At 42.2% G+C, this 23,032-nt stretch overlaps 2 protein-coding genes across 4 annotated transcripts; both read left to right on the forward strand.

The window, feature by feature from the left end:
- Positions 1 to 1,188: 1,188 nt before the first annotated feature.
- LOC116884868 (protocadherin beta-16-like) lies at positions 1,189 to 16,028 on the forward strand. Of its 3 annotated transcripts, none has more exons than XM_032886108.1 (2): positions 1,189 to 1,571; positions 5,795 to 8,542. In XM_032886108.1, the coding sequence occupies exons 1-2, from the start codon at positions 1,332 to 1,334 to the stop codon at positions 7,997 to 7,999; spliced, it is 2,445 nt and encodes an 814-aa protein (XP_032741999.1). In that variant the 5' UTR covers positions 1,189 to 1,331; the 3' UTR covers positions 8,000 to 8,542. The 3 variants fall into 3 exon arrangements, with proteins under 3 accessions (XP_032741999.1, XP_032742000.1, XP_032741998.1); XM_032886109.1 differs by lacking the exon at positions 1,189 to 1,571 and adding an exon at positions 13,423 to 16,028 and having other exon boundaries at positions 3,735 to 6,280; XM_032886107.1 differs by lacking the exons at positions 1,189 to 1,571; positions 5,795 to 8,542 and adding an exon at positions 12,507 to 16,028.
- A 1,021-nt stretch (positions 16,029 to 17,049) lies between these two features.
- On the forward strand, positions 17,050 to 21,706 carry LOC116884867 (protocadherin beta-18). Its single transcript, XM_032886106.1, has one exon. It carries the CDS (start codon positions 17,217 to 17,219, stop codon positions 19,593 to 19,595), a length of 2,379 nt encoding a protein of 792 aa, XP_032741997.1. The 5' UTR covers positions 17,050 to 17,216; the 3' UTR covers positions 19,596 to 21,706.
- The last annotated feature ends 1,326 nt before the right edge of the window (positions 21,707 to 23,032 follow it).

The raw sequence follows: 23,032 nt of genomic DNA on the forward strand, positions 1-23,032 counted from the left end.
GCAGGCTCGTTGTATTTTATGTCTTTTGGTGTTCACGGGTTTGTTGTTGTTGTATTGAGATAAAGGTTACATTTTATTTGGGAAAAGCACAGATGTTAAAACTGTCAATAACCTGCAGTTCTTACAAGTCTCATTCCAAGCAGGAGGTAGATAGAATAGGAGACATCACTGACAATAATAGGAAAACATAAATAATGCAAAAAAATTTGGAAAGTAGAAAATAGCTTTCATTAAATAAAAGGTTCTTAAAGAATTCTGAGCAGACTTATAGCCCAGGACAAGATGAAGATCTACAACTAATGAAAGCACCAGATTTGGGAAATCTAAAAGGAAAATTAAGCATGTAGAAGAAAACAATATACTCCATCTGTCCTGTTCTGTAAAAGAAGATGGGAGGCTTCCTCTCCATCCTATGAGGCTATGATGGCAACCAGCTACCCAAACCATTTAAGTTAAACATAAACATAAAGAGAAATCTAAAAGCAGATTGACATATTAAGTCTACTTGTGCATCGAAATCAATTCATCATGGATAAGTTTAATTTATATTAAAAACTCAAGAATTAATAAGCTAAATAGCTCGTGGATGATTTAAACAAATGTTAAAAAACATTTTTGTAAAATAAAAGAAAGCATTCTTGATGGAAAAAAACATAAAGATGAAATATAGAAGCACATCCACAAATACAAGTCTGACCTACTTTTGCTGGCAATACTAGAGCATTCACTGGGTATTAGAGATCTTGGCCATTAATACCAATATATAGTACTTAGAGCTGTTTAAGTGTGAAAATTATGGAGCATGAAGTCTTATAGAAGAGTGAAGACTTTTAAAGTGGAAGAATTGTCCATTCACAAGAAACTGAAGAAAAAAACCTAGTTTTGTATTATTATTGTTAAGTGACTTAGAAATAACACAATATTTGACTTTTTGGTGGAGGCTTGATTCTCTTTTATAGTCTTTACTATCAACTTTTGAAGCAAGAGGTTTCCAGATTGTCTTAAATTTTGGTAGGGAATCCGAGTTAAATGTAAACCCTTGTGCGGAATGCTTTTAATCCGAGATAAAATGTCTGTTCTATTCTTGAGAAAGAGAATAGCACTCGCAAAACGCAAGGTGGCGCTGCAGGCTAAAGAGAGGAAAGGGAAGGAACGGGAAGGGGGAGGGATGCACAAAGGATATTCCAGACAAAGCCATAGGAAATGATATAGCTAGCTAGCGGTAGCAAGCCCGGGCGGAAGGCACCTCTCTCTTTTCACAGGAATTGCTAGTGTCCAGTCATTCCTAAGGATTCCAGCTGCAGGTATTCCAGGGAGCTGTTTGAAGCCAAATGGAAGGAATTTTGGGTTTTATTTTGAAAGTCTTGGAAAGAATGGAGTCCAGATTGGAGCAAGCTGTGAAGAAAAGGCAAGTGCTGTTTCTTTATGTATTTCTTGGAGCGTCCTGGGCTAGCGCCGAACAGCTTCAGTACTCTGTGGCAGAGGAAACTGAGAGAGGCACTTTCTTAGCCAATCTAGCAAAGGATTTGGGGTTGGGGCTGGGGGAACTGTCAGCCCGGGAAGCTAGAATTGTTTCAGACCAGAACACACGGTTTTTACTGCTCAGTCCTCTTACTGGAGAGCTAATTCTTAATGAGAAGCTGGACCGAGAGGAACTGTGCGGCCCCACAGAGCCCTGTGTGCTGACTTTCCAGTTGCTGTTGGAAAGACCATTTCAGATTTATCGTGCTGCATTACATGTCAAAGATATAAATGATAATTCTCCAGTATTTCTAGACAAAGAAATACACTTGAAAATATCAGAAAGTACCATGCCAGGGGCGACGTTTTTCTTAGAGAGGGCACAGGATTCCGATGTGGGAACGAACAGCCTGAGTAACTACACCATAAGCCCCAATGATTATTTCCACATTCACGTGAATGATGGCGGGGAGGGGACTATCTTTCCTGAACTGGTACTGGATAAAATGCTGGACCGAGAAGAAATACCAGAATTCACTTTAACTCTCACAGCCTTGGATGGTGGCTCTCCACCTAGATCTGGGACAGCCTTAGTGCAAATCTTAGTGTTGGACATAAATGACAACTCCCCTCAATTTGTGCAGTCACTTTACAAAGTTCAGTCACCTGAAGACACCCCGGTTGGCTCCTTGGTTGTCGCTGTGTCTGCTAGGGACTTAGACACAGGAAGTAATGGTCAAATAACCTACACATTTTCTTATGCCACTGAAAGAATTCTCCAAACGTTTCATATCAATTCTACATCTGGCAATCTTTATCTTAAACGCGAACTCAATTACGAGGCAATTCAAACTTATTCGATAACTATTCAGGCCAGAGATGGTGGTGGACTTTCTGGGAAATGTACTGTGGTTGTAGAGGTAATGGACGTAAATGATAACCCACCTGAGTTTCTCTTGTCGTCACTTAATAGCCCAATTCCTGAAAATTCACCAGAGACGGTTGTTGCTGTTTTTAGAATTAGAGACAGAGATTCAGGGAACAATGGGAAAACCATGTGCTCTGTTGCACACGATCTCCCTTTCGTCCTGAAGCCATCTGTGGAGAACTTCTATACTCTGGAAACAGAGAAGCCTTTAGATAGAGAAGCCTACACTGAATACAACATCACCATCACAGTCTCCGACCTGGGCACACCCAGGCTCACAACTCAGCACACCATAACAGTGCAGGTTTCTGACATCAACGACAACGCCCCCACCTTCACCCAAACCTCCTACACCATGTTTGTCCGTGAGAACAACAGCCCCGCCCTGCACATAGGCACCATCAGTGCCACGGACTCAGACTCAGGCTCCAATGCCCACATCACCTACTCACTGCTGCCGCCCCACGACCCGCAGCTGGCCCTCGACTCGCTCATCTCCATCAATGCTGACAACGGGCAGCTGTTTGCTATTAGGGCGCTAGACTTTGAGGACCTACAAGCCTTTGAATTCCACGTGGGCGCAGAAGACCAAGGCTCTCCCGCGCTCAGTAGCCAGGCTCTGGTGCGTGTAGTGGTGCTGGACGACAATGACAATGCGCCCTTCGTGCTCTACCCGCTGCAGAACGCCTCTACACCCTGCACAGAGCTGTTGCCCAGGGCAGCTGAGCCTGGATACCTGGTCACCAAGGTGGTGGCAGTTGACCGAGATTCTGGCCAGAATGCCTGGCTGTCATTCCAATTGCTTAAGGCTACAGAACCCGGGTTGTTTAGTGTGTGGTCGCACAATGGCGAGGTGCGCACCACCAGGATGCTAGGCGAGCGCGATGTGCCCAAGCACAAGCTGCTGCTGGTAGTCAAGGACAATGGAGAACCTCCACGCTCTGCCAGTGTCACCCTGCATGTGTTGCTGGTGGATGGCTTCTCTCAGCCCTACCTGCCTCTGCCAGAGGTGGCGCACGACCCTGCACAAGAAGAAGATGCGCTGACACTCTACCTGGTCATTGCCTTGGCGTCTGTGTCTTCTCTCTTCCTGGTGTCTGTGCTGCTGTTCATTGGAGTGAGACTCTGCAGGAGGGCCAGGGCGGCCTCTCTAGGTGTCTGCTTTGTGCCTGAGGAACACTTTCCTGGCCACGTGGTGGATGTCGGCGGTGCAGGAACCCTGTCCCACAACTACCAGTATGAGGTGTGTCTTACTGGAGGGTCAGCGATAACAAGTGAATTTAAGTTCCTAAATTCAATTGCCCCTAACTATCTAACTGAAAGCACAGGGAGAGAAATAGATTAAAAACTATACCCTTCTGCCCATAGACGAAGTCCTAGTTTAAACTATGCCCTTGTTGTGTAAAGAATGATGTAATGTTAACATCTAACATCTTGAAGTTAACTAATTTAGGACAAAAAAAGAATACCATTATTATTCTCAAGAACCTTTTCTTTAAAGTATGAAATGCACGTGTTGTGTGATATATCCAATTTAATTTAATTTCTCTTTGTTTTTTTAAGTATTTGTTGAATTACAATCTATTAAACAACAAATCTTGGTAGAGATGATCTAAACTTGTTTTCCATTGTCTAAATTTTTCATTTATAATTATGTTTTGTGACTACTGGAATTACATATATATATATATACATATATATATATCCTACATTTTGAGAGGTCATATTATGTAGATTTTTAAGTTTCTTTAGTAATGCATCATACATAATTTCATCACTTTTTGGGACATGGTCTTTTTGTGTCCATGTTCAGGGTAGCCTTGAACTTTTGATCTTCCTGCTCCAGACTTTCAATGTGCTGCCACTACAGGCATCAGCCTATTGCCTTCTTTATTTCGGAAGTCAATGAGCAGAGGTATCTCAATAATGACCAAGTAGAAGTTCACAGATCCACAGTTATTAACTGGCAGAGCATCTTCTAACTGTTTCTGTTTGTTTTTCTGGCTTGACATGTGGGAGGTCCCTTGTTCTGTCCATTTCCAGACAGGTGACTTGGCAACAACATTATGCTGTTTTCTCTTGCTAGATATCATGTGGCATACTCACATTGCTCATCAGCCTCTCCTGTGTTCAGAACTAGCAATGCTCCTCTTAGCTTGTAGTTTTATTTCCTTATAAACTGACTATCCCTCCTTGGGGGATTTATTACCCAACTACTATTAAAGCTCTCACTTAACTTAAACCTTAGGGTCTACAAAAGTTGAGTGGTGTGCATGGTAAAACACACCTTTAATCCCAGCACTTGGGAGGCAGATACAGGGGGAATCTCTGTGAATTTGAAAGCAGCCTGGTCTACAAAAGAGTTCTATGATAGCCAAGGCTACCTCTCTGAGGATCCAAGGGAGGAGATGGGGAGAAGAAGGGGGAAGAAATAAGAAGTTCTTAACATCAAATTTCCGTATATTTTTGGTTTCTCTCTCTCCAGAAACTCCTTTTTCTCATATGTAAAATGGGTGGAGGGGTTTCAAAACAGTTCTAGGACCTAGGCACTATTATCTCATCTGGAGATGAGGAATCTAAGGCAAAGAGGTTAACTAATTTGCCCAAGATTCACAGCTACTCCTTCTGTGGTTCATCACACTAAAAGTATATAAATTTCCAAATCTTCTGTTACTAGAAACATACAGATGTACATGTGTATGTATTTCTTGCATATATTCTTCCTTCCAGGTTGCTATTTAAATGTGTATCTTTTGCCCCAACTCCATAAGCATTATTAAAAAAACTCTCCAGCAATGACATTTCACTTGTGTGGCCTTCAGGCAGTTGTCTGCACAAGAAGGCACAGCAATGAGAGAGGTAGTGTGACTTTTGTCTTGCCCACTGCCAGATAAAGGTAGCTTTAGGTTTTTACATCCATTTTTATCACACAAAATGTTACGATACTGTGAGAACACAAGGGGGCGCTGCAGGATAAGGAAGTAAAACCTAGAAGGCAGCGGTGGATCCAGTAATAGGGGGAAAAAACTGCAGAAGCCCCGGAAGCCCAGAGGAGCCTGGACCGGATGCTTCTGAAAGGAGGTCTCAGCCCTCAGAAAAGGACTGAAAGAATTCTCAGGAATCTAGTGAGATAACTACAGTGCCAGACATCAGGGGAGTTTATAGTTCGGCTGAAACATCCTCCTGGACGCTGTACCACCAAGAACAATGGAGGCCAGCAGGAAGCTCATTTGCAGACAAAGGCAAGTTCTTTTTTCCTTTCTCCTTTTAGGCTTCTCTCTAAAGACTGCAGGGGAACTGAGACGCTATTCTGTGGTGGAGGAAAAGGAGGGTAGGTCCTTTGTAACCAATTTAATAAAAGACCTAGGTCTTGGGCAGCTGGAAATCTCCAGGAGAGGAGCTAAGGTCATTTCTAAAGGCAACAAACTAGATTTGCAGTTGGATCAGGAGACAGGGGATTTGCTGTTAAATGAGAAAGTGGACAGGGAAGAACTGTGTGGGCACACAGAGCCATGCCTGCTAAGCTTCCAAGTGTTGCTAGACAATCCCTTGGATATTTTTCAAGCTGAGCTAGAAGTCACAGATATAAATGACCACTCTCCAGAATTCCTGGACAAAGAAATCACACTAAAGATATCAGAAAGCAGTCTTCCTGGAGCTACATTTCCTCTGAAGAACGCTCAGGACATGGATGTGGGCCAAAACGGTATTGACAGCTATCTGGTCAGTTCCAATTCCTATTTTCGAGTGCTTACTCGGAAACGCAGTGATGGCAAGAAATACCCTGAACTGATACTAGACCGAGTACTGGATAGAGAGGAGGAGGCTGAGCTTAGGTTAACCCTCACAGCTCAGGATGGTGGCTCCCCACCTAGGTCTGGAACCACGGAAGTCCACGTTGAAGTCCTGGACATCAACGATAATGCTCCTCAATTTGAGCAGCTTTTTTATAGGGTGCAGATCCCTGAGGATAGTCCAATCGGCTTTCTGATCATTACTGTCTCTGCTACAGATAAGGACATTGGAGTCAACGGAGAGATCTCCTATTCACTTTTCCAGGTTTCAAATGATATTAGCAAAACATTTTCAATCCACCCCTTGACAGGGGAAGTGCGATTGAAAGAACACCTTGATTTTGAAAAGACTCAGTCCTATGAGATCAATATTGAAGCAAGAGACGCTGGGACCTTTTCTGGAAAGTGCACGATTCTGACCCAAGTCGTGGATGTGAATGATCACGCTCCAGAGATTACCCTGTCTGCATTTACCAATTCCATCCTTGAGAATTTACCGGAAACTATGGTGGCAGTTTTTAGTGTTTCTGATCTAGATTCAGGAGAAAATGGGAAAATAAGTTGTTCCATTCAGGATGATCTGCCCTTCTTTCTAAAGCCTTCTGGGGAGAACTTTTATACCCTATTATCACAAAAACCGCTGGACAGAGAGGCTGTAGCAGAATACAACATCACCATCACTGTTGCAGACATGGGGAATCCCATCCTGAAGACACAAGTCAACTTCACCGTGCAGGTTTCTGATGTCAACGACAATGCCCCCATCTTCACCCAAACCTCCTACACCATGTTCGTCCGTGAGAACGACAGCCCCGCCCTGCACATAGGCACCATCAGTGCCACAGACTCAGACTCGGGCTCCAATGCCCACATCACCTACTCACTGCTGCCTCCCCAAGACCCACAGCTGTCCCTCAACTCACTCATCTCCATCAATGCTGACAATGGGCAGCTGTTCGCACTCCGGGCGCTGGACTATGAGGCGCTGCAGGTCTTTGAGTTCCAAGTGGACGCCACAGACCAAGGCTCTCCCGCGCTCAGTAACCAGGCTCTGGTGCGCGTGGTGGTGCTGGACGATAATGACAATACACCCTTCGTGCTCTACCCGCTGCAAAATGCCTCAGCGCCCTACACAGAGCTGCTGCCCAGGGCAGCAGAGCCCGGATACCTGGTCACCAAGGTGGTAGCTGTGGATCGCGACTCTGGCCAGAATGCCTGGCTGTCATTCCAGCTGCTCAAGGCCACAGAGCCCGGGCTGTTCAGCGTGTGGGCACACAATGGCGAGGTGCGCACCACCAGGCTGCTGAGCGAGCGTGATGTGTCCAAGCACAGGCTGCTGCTCGTGGTCAAGGACAATGGAGAGCCTCCACGCTCTTCCACAGTCACGCTGCATGTAGTGCTGGTGGATAGCTTCTCTCAGCCGTACCTGCCTCTGCCAGAGGTAGAGCGTGATCCTGCACAAGAGGACAGTGAGCTCACATTGTACCTGGTCATTGCCTTGGCCTCTGTGTCTTTGCTCTTCCTAGTGTCTGTGCTGCTGTTTATAGGGGTAAGGATGTGCAGAAGAGCCAGGGAGGTCTCTCTTGGTGTCTGCTCTGTGCCTGAGGGCCACTTTCCTGGCCACCTGGTGGATGTCAGTGGCGCAGGGACCCTGTCTCAGAGCTACCAATATGAGGTGTGTCTTACAGGAGACACTGGGACTGGTGAGTTCAAATTTCTGAAACCAATTTTGCCTAATTTTCAAGACCATTCTCTTCGACCAGAAATGGGAGAAAATCCCAACTCTAGGAATGACTGGGGAATGGTATTCAGTTAAAATAACTGCTTTCCATCACGTGTAATAGATTTTGTCATAAACTGAAACTACCTTTCTTGCTTTACCCATTATGTGAACTTTTAAAGAATGCTTAAAACTTGTCTTCAGGATATTCTGTCCATGGTTTTAGAACAGTATCTCAGCTTTTCTCCAGACTGCAAGATGAAATGTTCTAATCCTGTTTTTCTAATTTGTCACTAATGTATAAATCTTTGTTCTGAGGTGGCTTGGGAATGTACAAGAGAAAAAAAATGGGAAATCAGTTTAACCCAATCAGATGCAATTCAGTATGTGTTCTCTCGCTCTTTGTTAACCACTGAATACACACTACATAGCAATGCTCAAACACAATGAGGTCTAATCAGATAGGATAAAGAAGGGTGTGCTGGGGGGGTCTGCCTTTTGTTTTGTTTGGCTTCCTCTGGACTAACTGTCTTTGTTGATGGTTTTTTTAAAGCCTTTCATAGCCACATGGCTCCTCATTAGCCTGCTAGTTTTCGTATCACTATTTTAAACTGCTTTCTACTTGTTTGTTTGTTTGCTTGCTTGCTTGCTTGTTTTTGGTTGGTGTTGAGGTTTCAGAAAGCTGTCCTTTATTTACCTGGTAAGTTGAAAGAGCATGGCAGTAACACTGAGTTTTCACTTCTGTTAAATATCTGTCAGTCAGAGAAACTGCATCAGCCAATATTTATTTTTTCCTTCTTTCTATCATTCCACATTTGTTTCTTGCCAGTCGTGTGCTTAGTTAAAAGAATACACTTTCACTGTCTTTCTTTGGCAAATAGAGCAGGGCATATGGCTAGCTTATGGTGCGGTGTAAAATGTGGTACCTTGCACAGCTCTTCAGTTGAGGATAAACTTGGGGGCCCATGCATGCCAAGTAAGGACTGTATCTCTGATCTACCACCACAAACTCCCAAGAACACTTGTAAATGGAAATGTCTCAACTGAAAAGGGATTTCGCCCTTTGTTCACACTATGTTCTTCCTGGGATGTTCATGGTAGGATGAACACACAAATACCCATGTTGGCTCTGGATAGGAGTGATGGGCTAAAGTAGCAGAGATGGTCCCTAGCAACTCAGGAGTTGACATATTAGTCCCTGTGTTGCCAATTTCTAAACCTTTTTTTTTTTAAATTCAGAAATAAAGGAAGTACTGTGCCATTATATTAGTTTTTATATTATGGTCAGTTCTTATGCTATGGAATCTATTTGTGTGTTTGTATGTGTTGTGTATGCATGTCTGTTGGTACATGCGTGCTTGCAGATGCCCTGGTGCCTCTGTATGTTGAGGTCAGAAGTTGATGTCTACCTTCGTTGCTTAATTATCTAGACTAGCCAGAGAGCTCTGTGGAAACATTGACTAACTGGTCGTGATTCTGGGCAACAAAAGGAAAAGTCTAAGATACAATCCAAGCTACCTGATTCTAATGACCCAGTGCTTAGTAATATGCTAGACTGGCAGGCATACCCTGGTAGCATTATTTTCCTGTGGAGATAAACCCATTCGTCCCATTCCATGAATAAAATGACCATGTGTAAATGTGATCGTTAGTTCATAGTTTGTATTTCTTTCTATAGCAGTGACCACACTGCTTAGGAAAAAAAACAAAATGCTCACAAAAATCAACGAGCTAATTAAAATTGGGTCACAATACAACTGCTCTTCATGACGAAGAAATCAGCCTGATTACATTCCCGTGTGTACTCAGTGAGTCACATGCATTATTGCAGAAGCAAGCTGTCCTATGTGAGCAGCACAATTACTCTGTGATTGTGTTTATTGAACTTTGTATCTGTCTCATCAGTCATTATCTTTAAACTCTTACTTATTATATACTTTATATACAGTGAGCCCATTATTAAATTGAATATTTTATGCTCATTTCAGCATTGTGTGTGTGTTTGAAAGAAATTGCTTTCTAGAAGTTTAGCTAAAAACTAATTTTAAAGAAATTACAAAACAATGTTCTGGATGAATTTTCAAATTTAAATAACTGAGAGATTCTTAAAATTCTGTAGAAATTGATGTTTCAAATTACTTATGTTACAGTTAACCTTATATCTTTGGCAAAACAATGCCCATTGATGCCTTCATTTAAATAATGCTATAAAACATCAGAGAGCCATACCTGGCTTTTAAAAAAATGACTCAGCAGAACTCAATGAGAAATTCTTTAGCACCTAAAATAATAATACTATTCATATAGAAGCTATTAGTCTTTGGTGTTTTAACACAACAATCCATATTTATGTCCTATTTTGTTTTTCTATTGCTGTCAGAAAATTCACAAGAAATTTCTTAAAACAATAAAGTGTGTTATCTCATAGTTTTGAAAATAAAAAGCCTAAAAAGTGTCTAATTGAGCTAACACCAGAAGTCTGTGGGGACACATTGTGTTCCAGAGACCTTATAGAACCTGTTTCGTCTTTTCCATCATCTAGATGCTGCCCACATCACATGGTGCACTGCCCTTCAACTTCACAGCCCTGAGCATTGCTTCTATAACCATCTCCCTCTGACCCCGGCTGAAAATGTTCTTTGAATAAAGGTCCTTTATCCAGATTTGATAGATGTCCTACTTAGACAATGAAGGATAATCTCCTATTCAAAGAATCTTTAAGTTAATCAAGTTTGCAATGGTTTTTCTTGCTGATTAGATAATATAATTAGAGATTCTATGGCATATTTGAGTGACTATTATTCTGCCTATCAACACCACCTACTGTCAAGTGGAGGCACATAGAAATTATTATAGCAAGAGTTTAGGCCTCATTGACTTAAGGAATCCAATTAACAAACTTGTAGAGCCATTACCAAAAACTATGAATTGAAAAGGGCATCAGTGTCTGCGTGCTACTCGAGTTCACACCCCAAGCTTCACACATACATACATACATACATACATATATACATACACACATACATACATAGAGCTAACTGTGCTCTACCACTGAACTCTCTGTTCTGCCCACAGCAGATTTCCACTCCAACTCAATTCAAATTATATAAACAAATAAACAAAAATACAAAGATGATCCAATTTCAATCCAAATTCAATATAGAATCTAAACTGTTTTAAAATAGATTTTAAAATCTAAATCTATTCTTCAAACTCTCACAACTAAGTTATTAAAAGATGAACGATTCAGTTAAAAATAAGCAAAAACCAGAATAGATATTTTCCAAACAAGATATACCGGTGGCTAATATGCACACACGCACACACACACACACACACACACACACACACACACACACAAAAGATACAACAACCCTCATCAGGGAAACACAAAGCAACATCACAACAAGACACTCAAGCCTACTAGGATGGCTGGAACCAAAAAAATCAGATTTGGGGAGGATGTCATAATACTGAAACCATGACACACAGCTGACGAAGTATAAAATGCTGCAGCCATTTTTTTAAGACAGACAGACTGCCAGATTTTCGAGTGGGCAAACATAGAGCTATCATACAGTAAGCAATTCAACTCCTAGAGAAATAAAAATATGTTCACATAAAATATGTACATAAATCTTCATAGAAAAAATATTCAGAAGAGCAAAAGGTAGAAATATTCTAAATGTCCAAATAAATATGAGCCTGCATCAACCAGAAGAAGTAGTAAAATGACACATGCTAGAATGTGATGAGCCATAGGATTGTCAGGCTGAGGGAAGAAAGCTAACCGTGGAAGTCCGTATATTCTGTCACTCTAGTCATGGAAGCTCATAATAGAGAAGTCTGTAGACACCAGAAAAAGAGACTGATCACTCTTGTAGGCTCTGCATAGGGGAAAGGGAAAATAAGAGTTAAAGGATGCAAGGTTCTTCTTTGGTGTAAGATATATGCTGACCTGGATGATGGGCACATCACATTGTTTATATAGCAAAAGGCTCTAAACCGTATACTTTTAAATGGATATATTATATCCCAATGGATATGTTATATCCCAAAACACGGACATTATTCATGCCAAATATAAGGATCAATCCAGGTCTATACATGTCTATTTGTGAAGTAAGTTTCTGGAAATTGAACATTGGGAAAACCTACATTTCTCCCCCTTGCATGTTGAAGAGAAGAAACAATCCACTCGTACTTTAATAAATCATGTCTATGTTGGGTAGAATTCGCCAGTTGAAATTTCACACTGTCTACTCATTTGTTACTCTGTAGTGTATATGGTGAAAAATATGTGCGTGCAAAACTATCCCGATTTTATTTTTGAGATATTTTTTACCCCTCGGTTTGTGTTCTCAGGTTAAATGTTGAAAATTCTATCTAATTTGGTTATTGACACATAGGCAGCATTACCTACTCAACACCATGAGTGATAATTTATTTTTGTTCTTATTTTCATACAACACCTCAGTGTTTTGTCCATACGCATGAAAGCAACTTAGAAAAAGAAGCCAGTTAGCCATGTTACATAGTTTAGTCCACGTCTTGGAGAATTTTGCTTTAAAATCTGAAAATGTAAGGCTCCATGAGACCGCACGGTGGCGCTGCAGGTTAAGAAGACAGAGCATAGAAATTGCTTCTGTAATTCCCCTGTCGGGGCCAGTTTCTCACCGCCTAGAAGCAAAAGGTGTGCCTTTTTCAGCCAAAGCACAGGCGAGTGTGAAACCTTAAATATTCTATTGGGAGGCTTGATTGTGACGTTCTGGACTGTGAGATTGTGCTGCCAGGATCCTGGGCATTTGCGAAGCTACTGCGAAGCTGAGGAAAGAGCCATGGAGGCTGCATGGATGCGCAATCTGAGACAAAGGCAAGTCCTGGCTTTCTTTGTTTTGCTGAGTGTGTCTGGGGCAGGGGCAGAACTGGGTCCCTATTTCATAGAGGAAGAAACAGAGAGGGGCTCCTTTGTGGCAAATCTTGGGAAAGATCTGGGGGTGGAGCTGGCAGAGATATCCAGTCGGAGGGCTCGGATCATTTCCCAGGAAAACAAAGAGCATTTGCAGCTCAACGTTCAATCTGGAGATTTGCTCATAAATGAGAGACTGGACCGAGAGGAGCTATGTGGCCCCATTGAGCCTTGTGTTCTGCATTTCCAAGTGTTAATGGAAAACCCTTTAGAGGTATTTCAGGCTGAACTGAGGGTGACGGACATAAACGACTATTCTCCAGTGTTCAGTGAAAGAGAAATGATACTGAGGATACCAGAAAACAGTGCTCGGGGAAATACATTCCCTTTAAACAATGCTCTGGACTCAGACGTAGATATCAACAATATCCAGACCTATAGGCTCAGCTCAAACTCTCATTTCCTGGTTGTAACCCGCAACCGCAGTGATGGCAGGAAGTACCCAGAGCTGGTGCTGGAGAAAGAACTGGATCGAGAGGAGGAACCTGAGCTGAGGTTAACGCTGACAGCTTTGGATGGTGGCTCTCCTCCCCGGTCTGGGACAGCACAGGTCCTCATTGAAGTAGTGGACACCAACGATAATGCACCCGAGTTTCAGCAGCCAACATACCAAGTGCAAATTCCCGAGAACAGCCCCACCGGCTCTCTGGTACTCACAGTCTCAGCCAATGACTTAGACAGTGGAGACTATGGGAAAGTCTTGTATGCACTTTCGCAACCTTCAGAAGATATTAGCAAAACATTCGAGGTAAACCCTGTAACGGGGGAAATTCGCCTACGAAAAGAGGTGGATTTTGAAACTATTCCTTCATATGAAGTGGATATCAAGGCCACGGACGGGGGAGGTCTCTCAGGAAAATGCACTCTGTTACTGCAGGTGGTGGACGTGAATGACAATGCCCCAGAAGTGATGCTATCTGCGCTAACCAACCCAGTCCCAGAAAATTCCCCCGATGGGGTAGTGGCTGTTTTCAGTGTTAGAGATCCTGACTCTGGGAACAACGGAAAAGTGATTGCATCCATCCAGGAAAACCTGCCCTTTCTTCTAAAATCTTCAGGAAAGAACTTTTACACTTTACTAACCAAGGGAGCACTTGACAGGGAAGAAAGAGAGCAATTGAACATCACCATCACAGTCACTGACCTGGGCACACCCAGGCTCACCACCCAGCACACCATAACAGTGCAGGTGGCAGACATCAACGACAATGCCCCCTCCTTCACCCAAACCTCCTACACCATGTTTGTCCGCGAGAACAACAGCCCCGCCCTGCACATAGGCACCATCAGTGCCACAGACTCAGACTCAGGCTCCAATGCCCACATCACCTACTCGCTGCTACCGCCCCAAGACCCACAGCTGGCCCTCGACTCCCTCATCTCCATCAATGCTGACAATGGGCAGCTGTTCGCGCTCAGGGCGCTAGACTATGAGGCTCTGCAAGGCTTCGAGTTCCATGTGGGTGCCACAGACGGAGGCTTTCCCGCGCTCAGCAGCCAGGCTCTGGTGCGCGTGGTGGTGCTGGACGACAATGACAATGCGCCCTTCGTGCTCTACCCACTGCAGAACGCCTCTGCGCCCTTCACTGAGCTGCTGCCCAGGGCGGCAGAGCCTGGATACCTGGTTACCAAGGTGGTAGCTGTGGACCGCGACTCTGGCCAGAATGCCTGGCTGTCATTCCAGCTGCTCAAGGCCACCGAGCCGGGGCTGTTCAATGTATGGGCGCACAATGGCGAGGTACGCACCTCCAGGCTGCTGAGCGAGCGCGATGCACCCAAGCACAAGCTGCTGCTGGTGGTCAAGGACAATGGAGATCCTCCGCGCTCTGCCAGTGTTATGCTGCACGTGCTAGTGGTGGATGCCTTCTCTCAGCCCTACCTGCCTCTGCCAGAGGTGGCGCACGACCCTGCACAAGAAGAAGATGCGCTAACACTCTACCTGGTCATAGCTTTGGCATCTGTGTCTTCTCTCTTCCTCTTGTCTGTGCTGCTGTTCGTGGGGGTGAGGCTCTGCAGGAGGGCCAGGGCAGCCTCTCTGAGTGCCTATTCTGTGCCTGAGGGCCACTTTCCTGGCCAGCTGGTGGATGTCAGAGGTATGGGGACCCTGTCCCAGAGCTACCAGTATGATGTATGTCTGATGGGGGATTCTTCTGGGACCAGCGAATTTAACTTCTTAAAGCCAGTTCTGCCTAGCTCTCTGCACCAGTGCTCTGGGAAGGAAATAGAGGGAAATTCCACACTCCAGAATAGTTTTGGGTTTCATCATTAATAGAAAACTACTTTACAGATATTTGATTCCAAATATCATCTTGTTGATTAACTAAAGTCTGTTCACATGTAACTAGCTAGCAACGATTTTAATGTTCACTTTACCCATCTTTTTTCAGGCTCATGTCTAAAGCTACAAGCTTGGCTTTACTTGTACTTGTCGCACAGAATTTTCCATGAGGTCTCAGAAAACAAAAAGGGTTTATCAGCAGTTTATGTGTTCACTAAAACTTTTCTACCGCTTTGTTTTTCTTCCTCACTCTCTCTCCCTGTTTTATGTAAGTGTTCTGTTTGTAGACTTCTTGAATTACGAAAATGCTGTATTGCGCATTATTTACATATATAATAGTTGGTATTTCTGTATTTCCTTTCTGTACTGACAGTCTCATTGAATTGCCACTTTTGATTTTATTATATATAATTGTTGTCTTAAGCTGTGCTAATATTTTACAGTTTTGTTTCCTTGTTTATATGTCTTGATTTAAAAATCTATTTCTGTCATAAGTAATACAAGTATCTAGTTAACCTAAAAATAAGAGTAGTATTGTAAGATATTGAGATCGTGTAGATGTGTCTAAATTTTTGAGAATCAAGGCAATTTTGGCATTCTAAGGCATCAAATAGAAGTATTTCAATTTTTCTTTTAATTCTTCATGAAAACTAGGAGATAGGCATTGAATTTTCGACGTCTTACAATCCAGCCACAGTCTTTTGAGTAAACAGTGTATATTTATCTTCAAGTAGGTTGTATGATTTTTCTATGCAACAGAGATGGTATTTGGGCTCTCTAATCATTTTCCTACACACATTCTAAGGTTTAATCTATGTCACTTGCTTATAGTGGGAAAATTAGAATGTTGTAGGCCTTTGAATAAAACAATTTGAGGAGGACATTTTATCAGTATATCTTTGCTTTCACAATGTTAAGATGTGCAGTAGTTTGTCATAGTTCTGGTCTGTATTTAAGGCACAATAAATAGATCATATTATGTTTTATTAAGAGGGACATTTAAACAAAGGTAAGGCTTTTCTTTAGCTCTGTAGATGAAGACTCTTTTAAGAAGACAAATAAAAGGAAAGCAACAGAAATTTCAAAGCATAAGAAAAATGAAATAGTGTGATTTTTCAAATGGTAGGTGCTAAAGGCTACTTCTTGTCCTCCTTACAGTTCATTTAGACATTATTTGATTGAATAAATAGTAGTGACTGAATGATTTTCCAACCAGAGATAAGGGACAGTTCCTGTCCAAATTGGTCACATATAGAAGGAAAGGTGGAGTTTTATAAAGCCAGAAGCTATGCTATTTACATAATAAACAGAGTGGGTGTATAAGTCACACTCATGGAGATACTGGGCACAGAGATGGGCAGCTTGATTGCTCAGTTATGGCTGCAAAGTGGTGCTTGTGTTTAAGGAATGTGTTAGAGCTGGAATAAGTGTTCTGAGAAATGTGTAAGACAAATTTCTTTTGCACATTCCCTGTGTTCCTGTACCCCTGTTTCCAGAACTACAAAATGTGTCATCAGAAGGTATGCTCACATTTTCCCCTTCGTTTGCATGACCCGGGTGACAGAAATGAAATAAAATTAGCATGGAGTTCAATGCAGCATTAAAACAAAATTACTTCTACAAACCTTTTATTCGACGGTTAAAATTGTAACTTCCCCACCCGTGAGGCTGTGAAGAACCAGTATGAATGGGTGTCTATGGCAACCTTATTTTCAAAAATCAAACAAAAGGAGAAACGAGAGACCAAATAACATGCTACAGGAAAGATTTCATAAGGATGTATGTATGGACACAAAAACTGGATACAGACATTTTAAATCTGTTGGTACCACATGGTGGCGCTGCAGGCTAAAGAAATGCAAGGGAAAATAAAAAGAGGCTGAGCTAGAAGTCAAAAAAAAAAAAAAAGGAACAAAATCCTGACCGCTGTGGGTGGGGGAAAGCTGAGGTTCCTGACGATTGAACAAGGAAAAATATATCCTAGATCCTTCCAGTCAGGTGGAACTTCTGAGGTGTACGACTGCTGGAAGCTGTGGCTGAGACCTGTAGTAAGAAAAGAAGAAGCAATGGCAGCCAGAAGATCAGGCTTCCCCAGACAAAGGCAAGTGGTATTTCTCTTCCTGTTTGGGGGACTGTGTTTGGCAGGTTCTCAGTTTGGACGTTATTCAGTGATGGAGGAAACAGAAAGGGGGTCATTTGTGGTGAATCTAGCAGAGGATCTGGGGCTAGGCGTGGAAGCGCTGGCTGCAAAGAGAACGAGGGTGATTTCTGATGATAACGAACAGCACTTGCTTCTGGATTCTCACACTGGAGATTTGCTCACAAATGAGAAACTGGACCGGGAGAAGCTGTGCGGCTCCATAGAGCCCTGCATGCTGTATTTCCAAATTTTAATGGATAACCCCTTTCAGATTTACCGGGCTGAGCTGAGAATTCTGGATATAAATGATCACTCACCAATATTCCAGGACAAAAAGATGATTTTAAAAATACCAGAAAACACAGCTGTGGGGACAGCATTTCGATTAGAAAGAGCACAAGACTCAGATAGTGGGCAGAACGGCATCCAAAACTACACCATCAGTCCCAACTCTTTTTTTCATATTACCATTCATGACAGCGATGATGGGATGATATATCCAGAGCTTGTGCTAGACAAAGCTCTGGATTGGGAGGAGCAGCCAGAGTTCAGTTTAACACTCACAGCACTTGATGGCGGGTCTCCGCCGAGGTCTGGAACAGCCACTATACATATTGCGGTCTTGGACATCAATGATAATGCCCCACAGTTTCCCCAAGAACTTTATGAAAGCCAGGTTCCAGAAAACAGTCCAGTAGGTCTTGTTGTCATTAAAGTCACTGGAGAAGATAGAGACTCTGGAGTCAATGCAGAAATATCCTATTCGTTTTTTGATGCTTCTGAAGATATTCGAGCAACCTTCCAAATCAATCCTTTCTCTGGAGAAATCACACTCAGAGCCTTGCTTGACTATGAGTTCATAAAGTCCTATAAGTTAAATGTACAAGCAGTTGATGGTGGGGGACTTTCGGCGAGATGTACGGTTTTGATTCGGGTTTTAGACATTAATGACAATCCTCCTGAACTGATCATGTCATCACTTGTCAACGAAGTTGTTGAGAACTCTCCTGAAACCGTACTGGCAGTTTTTAGGATTAACGACAGAGACTCTGGAGAGAATGGAAAAATGGTTTGCTACATTCAAGAAAATCTGCCTTTCCTTCTAAAACCCTCCGTAGACAATTATTACATCCTAATGACAGAAGGAGCACTGGACAGAGAGAGCAGAGCTGTGTACAACATCACCATCACTGTCTCGGACCTGGGCACACCCAAGCTCACAACCCAGCACACCATAACAGTGCAGGTGTCTGACATCAACGACAACGCCCCCGCCTTCACCCAAACCTCCTACACCATGTTTGTCCGTGAGAACAACAGCCCCGCTCTGCACATAGGCACCATCAGTGCCACAGACTCAGACTCAGGCTCCAATGCCCACATCACCTACTCGCTGCTGCCGCCCCACGACCCGCAGCTGGCCCTCGACTCGCTCATTTCCATCAATGCTGACAATGGGCAGTTGTTCGCGCTCAGGGCATTAGACTACGAAGCCCTTCAGGCCTTCGAGTTCCGCGTGGGTGCCACAGACGGAGGCTCGCCGGCGCTCAACAGCCAAGCTCTGGTGCGGGTGGTGGTTCTGGACGACAATGACAATGAGCCTTTCGTGCTCTACCCGCTGCAGAATGCCTCAGCGCCCTACACAGAGCTGCTGCCCAGGACCGCAGAGCCAGGCTACCTGGTCACCAAGGTGGTGGCTGTGGATCGAGACTCTGGCCAGAATGCCTGGCTGTCATTCCAGCTGCTCAAGGCCACGGAGCCTGGGCTATTCAGTGTGTGGGCGCACAATGGCGAGGTGCGCACCACCAGGCTATTGAGTGAACGCGATGTACCTAAGCACAGGCTGCTGCTGCTGGTCAAGGACAATGGGGATCCTCCACGCTCTGCCAGCGTCACACTACAGGTGCTGCTGGTGGATGGTTTCTCTCAGCCCTACCTGCCTCTGCCTGATGTGTCGCGCAACCCCACTGAAGGGGAAGAGGATGTGCTCACGCTGTACCTGGTCATAGCCTTGGCATCTGTGTCTTCTCTCTTCCTCTTGTCTGTGCTGCTGTTCGTGGGGGTGAGGCTGTGCAGGAGGGCCAGGGCGGCCTCTCTGGGTGGCTGCTCTGTGCCGGAGGGTCACTTTCCGGACCACCTGGTGGACGTCAGCGGTACAGGAACCCTGTCCCAGAGCTACCAATATGAGGTGTGTCTGATGGGAGGCTCCTCTGGTACCAGTGATTTCAAGTTCTTGAAGCCAATTTACCCTCAAGTTCATGCTTATGGTCCCCAGGACAATAGTGATGAAAAGCCCACATTTTGAACTTTCTAATTTAATTTTGAGCAACGTTTTATTGCATTTATCATAAAATACAGCCATATGAATATTAATTTAGTTGTACAGTAGTTGCTACACAGCAAAACTAATTTCGTTTTCAACTTCCATGTTACTTTAGTACTTTAGTGGTTGTTTCATGCTTGAGTTTTTTGTTTGGTTTTTTTTTTTTATGTCTTTGTTTTCTTTCTTTTTAGTGGAGTATTGCCACTTTAAATTTGAGGGTTTTTTTTTTCAATTCTTTCACAGTGCATGATAATTTGGTTTTATTTCTCATTGAAGAAAACTGAGGTTTGGGGTTTTGTTGTTATTGTTTTGTTTTCTTCTGTTGCTAAGCATTAACCAAGCCTTTTGCATGATAAGCAAATGCTCCACCATTGGAGCCAGGCATGCTTTATACTCACTTTTTAAAGCTGTATATTCTTCTAACTTTCACTGACTTCGTTTATGGCAGTTTCATGCATCTGTGTCATGCATTCCGTTTATTATAACCTCTTGATTAATCTCCTCACAACACGTATTACTTCCCTTCCACCCTTGACATGTTTGTGATTTTGAGTGTTCTGATAATTTTTGTGCCAGCTTGCTGATTAATGACTTCTGCACACATGGTGTCATGCTTTGGGCTTATTCATTCCTAACCCTTGTTGTCCCACTGGTTCCCTTCCCTTTCCAAGCAGGTATCCCATGCTGCTTTCTTAATATGGCTATTTTATTGCCTTGAGAGTTATTTCTCTTTTTTCTTTTTCTTTCCTTTTCTTTTTTTCAAAACAAGGTTTCTCTATGTAAACCTGGCTGCCCTGGAATTAGTTCTGCAGACCAGGCTGACCACAAACTCAAACTACCTTCCCCTGCTGCCAGAATGTTGGGCTTAAACTTGTGTGTCACCACCACCAAACAAGAGCAAATTTTTATGTTCATTCTTGGTGACATATGCAACAGATATTGTCATATAATGATAATACAATGCTATAGTGTGCACGAAAATCAACAAATTTGAGAACATTTAAATTTTGTGTGGCAATGTTGATGGGCTGTCAGAAATATAATTTTCATGTTATATTGAAACTTTAAAACTGTCAAATTTAAAAATTGAAATAAATTAAAGGTTACAGAGAAAATAAATTTTATCTCCAGTCCCTTTCTACACAGTTGTTCTTCAAATTTGATCTACTTCCAGATGATGTGTTTAAACTGCCTCATCTTTACAGTCAACTTCTATGTGCTACCCATTTTCTGCAGTTCTTACTTCACTTTAATAGACCCACATTCAAAAGGTACACATTTCCCATATCTTAGGTTTTTTGTAAAATTATCTTAAAATGTTATCAGTATTGTTTCTGTAGGTTTCTAGGCTCAAACTCAAAGCCTCCTAGATGAGTACCATCCTAAAGTAAAACTAATATAATGTCCACCTGTACAGGTTCCCTATGTATGTACTTAGTAGTGCAGTATGGTTACATTTTCTTTCTTGGAAACAGTTTTCCCAGAGCTAATAGTTGCTGTTTTAGATTTAAATTAATTTCTATTTACCGCTAGTGATTTTTCTGCACCTCCCTTTCCAGGTTAAATGATCAAACAAAGCAGTGAGCTACCTTGAGCTGTACACTCTGGTCTCACTACTGTTTTTTACATGATATTCTACTTGAATATTAACTTCTTGCCTTCAAATATTCAAATATATGAGATACAAATTAATTGTGTTTATGTATTAGGGAATTTTCATTCATGGGTCTTCTTTTAGACTGCTTACCTTATAGCAGTCATGCTTTAATACTTTTTCCACATTTCCCACCTTTTACAGGACCCAGTATCATTTCTGAGTTTACTTTCTTTCTTGATTGACAGAAATTTTCATTAAAATAGATGCAGAGGTTCTTAGGAGGCAAAAAACAACTTTTGACACTTTACATAGTGAAGCAATCTTTTCATTTGATTGATAGTTTAACTGGGTATAAAAGTATAAATTGAAATTTTCTTCCTCAATGTTAAAAAGCACTCTTACTTTTCTTAATTGTGTAGAATTATTTTCACAAAAACAATTCCATTGTAAAGCCTATCTCATTTTTGCAAGTTTTTCCCATTCATTCTGGAAACATTGGAAAACTTATCCTCGATAGTTTGATAATACCATAGCTGTGACAATTTCTTTAACCATTTCACAAGGATATATCCTGCCAATGTTGAGATTTTCAATTCAGAAAAAATTCATTTTAGTTTGCTATAATTTCTCTCTTGTATTTTCTAAAAATTTTGATTAAATATTTGACTGACTGTAAGAGTTCTATAAGATTCTAAGCTCATTTCATTTTGTATTTCCACTGCTCTTTTTGCTCCTTGTTCTACTTTCCTGCACTGCTCTTTTAATCATTCAGTCTTTATTTGTAAGCTTGCTTTTTGATAGATAAATACTTTTAGAAGGTTTTTGGTTTTTTTTTTGAACAATATGCATTGGAATTGTAATATTTTCCTACCTATAATTTACTCCCTTAGACTATATTATGGAGATGTTGCTGTACAGTATTATTAGTATTATATTGTCATTTTAAAAATTGAGAGTAAGTCACAGAAGTTGAGAAATTTACCAAAGTTATATAGTTTGTAAGGGACATTTAAGTCTCTGTTTTGTTGCCTTCTTCAACTTTGAATCAGGGTCTCAACTACATCGTCAGAGTAGCCTCCAATTTGCAATCTTCCTGACTCTGCCTCTTGTTTATTGAGACTACAGGTATATTACAACCTAATATGCCCCAGTTCTAACCCATCATTTCTCTTATAATAAGAATACATACTCTTACTGTAAAATTATAAAAAAAGGGGGGAGCCATCTTTTACCCCACTAGATCCAGCACCGCAGTACCCCAAGATATCTGGTAGAGATCTTTCCAGAAACACACATCCCAATTCTGTGGCAGTTCAGTGTCTCTAGCTGCCAAACACTCCCTTAAACTTCAGTCACTACAAGAAAGATCATACAAAACAATAACCTCTGATCCAATTGATAAGATATAATTGCCCACCTAAACATGCAAAGCCCTGTGCATATCCATCCCTTAAGAACATTCATAACAACCTGTAAATACACAGAGTGGAATCTTAACATCAGCCTCCATGTTCTCTCTGCGGCTTCTCTCCCATCGCCTCCAGTCTCCAGTCTCCTTCTATTCCAGTCTCCTCCTCTTCCCTTGAACTTTTCTCTCGCCAATCCTTCCTTCTCATCCAATGACAGGCCTCATTCTATCTTGTACCTGCCTTCAACTGTATGACAATCCTACAATACTCCATACAAATGTTATTAACATGAAATGGGTACATGTGTTTGAAACACAAAAAATCATGGAAGATGTAAGCAAGCATTTTTTTTTCTTAGATTTCATTTTTCTGGTGATATTGATCAGACATTTCCAGAGACATTTTCCTCCATC

This window comes from Rattus rattus, chromosome 15 (genome assembly GCF_011064425.1).
Source record: "Rattus rattus isolate New Zealand chromosome 15, Rrattus_CSIRO_v1, whole genome shotgun sequence".
Lineage (NCBI taxonomy): Eukaryota > Metazoa > Chordata > Mammalia > Rodentia > Muridae > Rattus > Rattus rattus.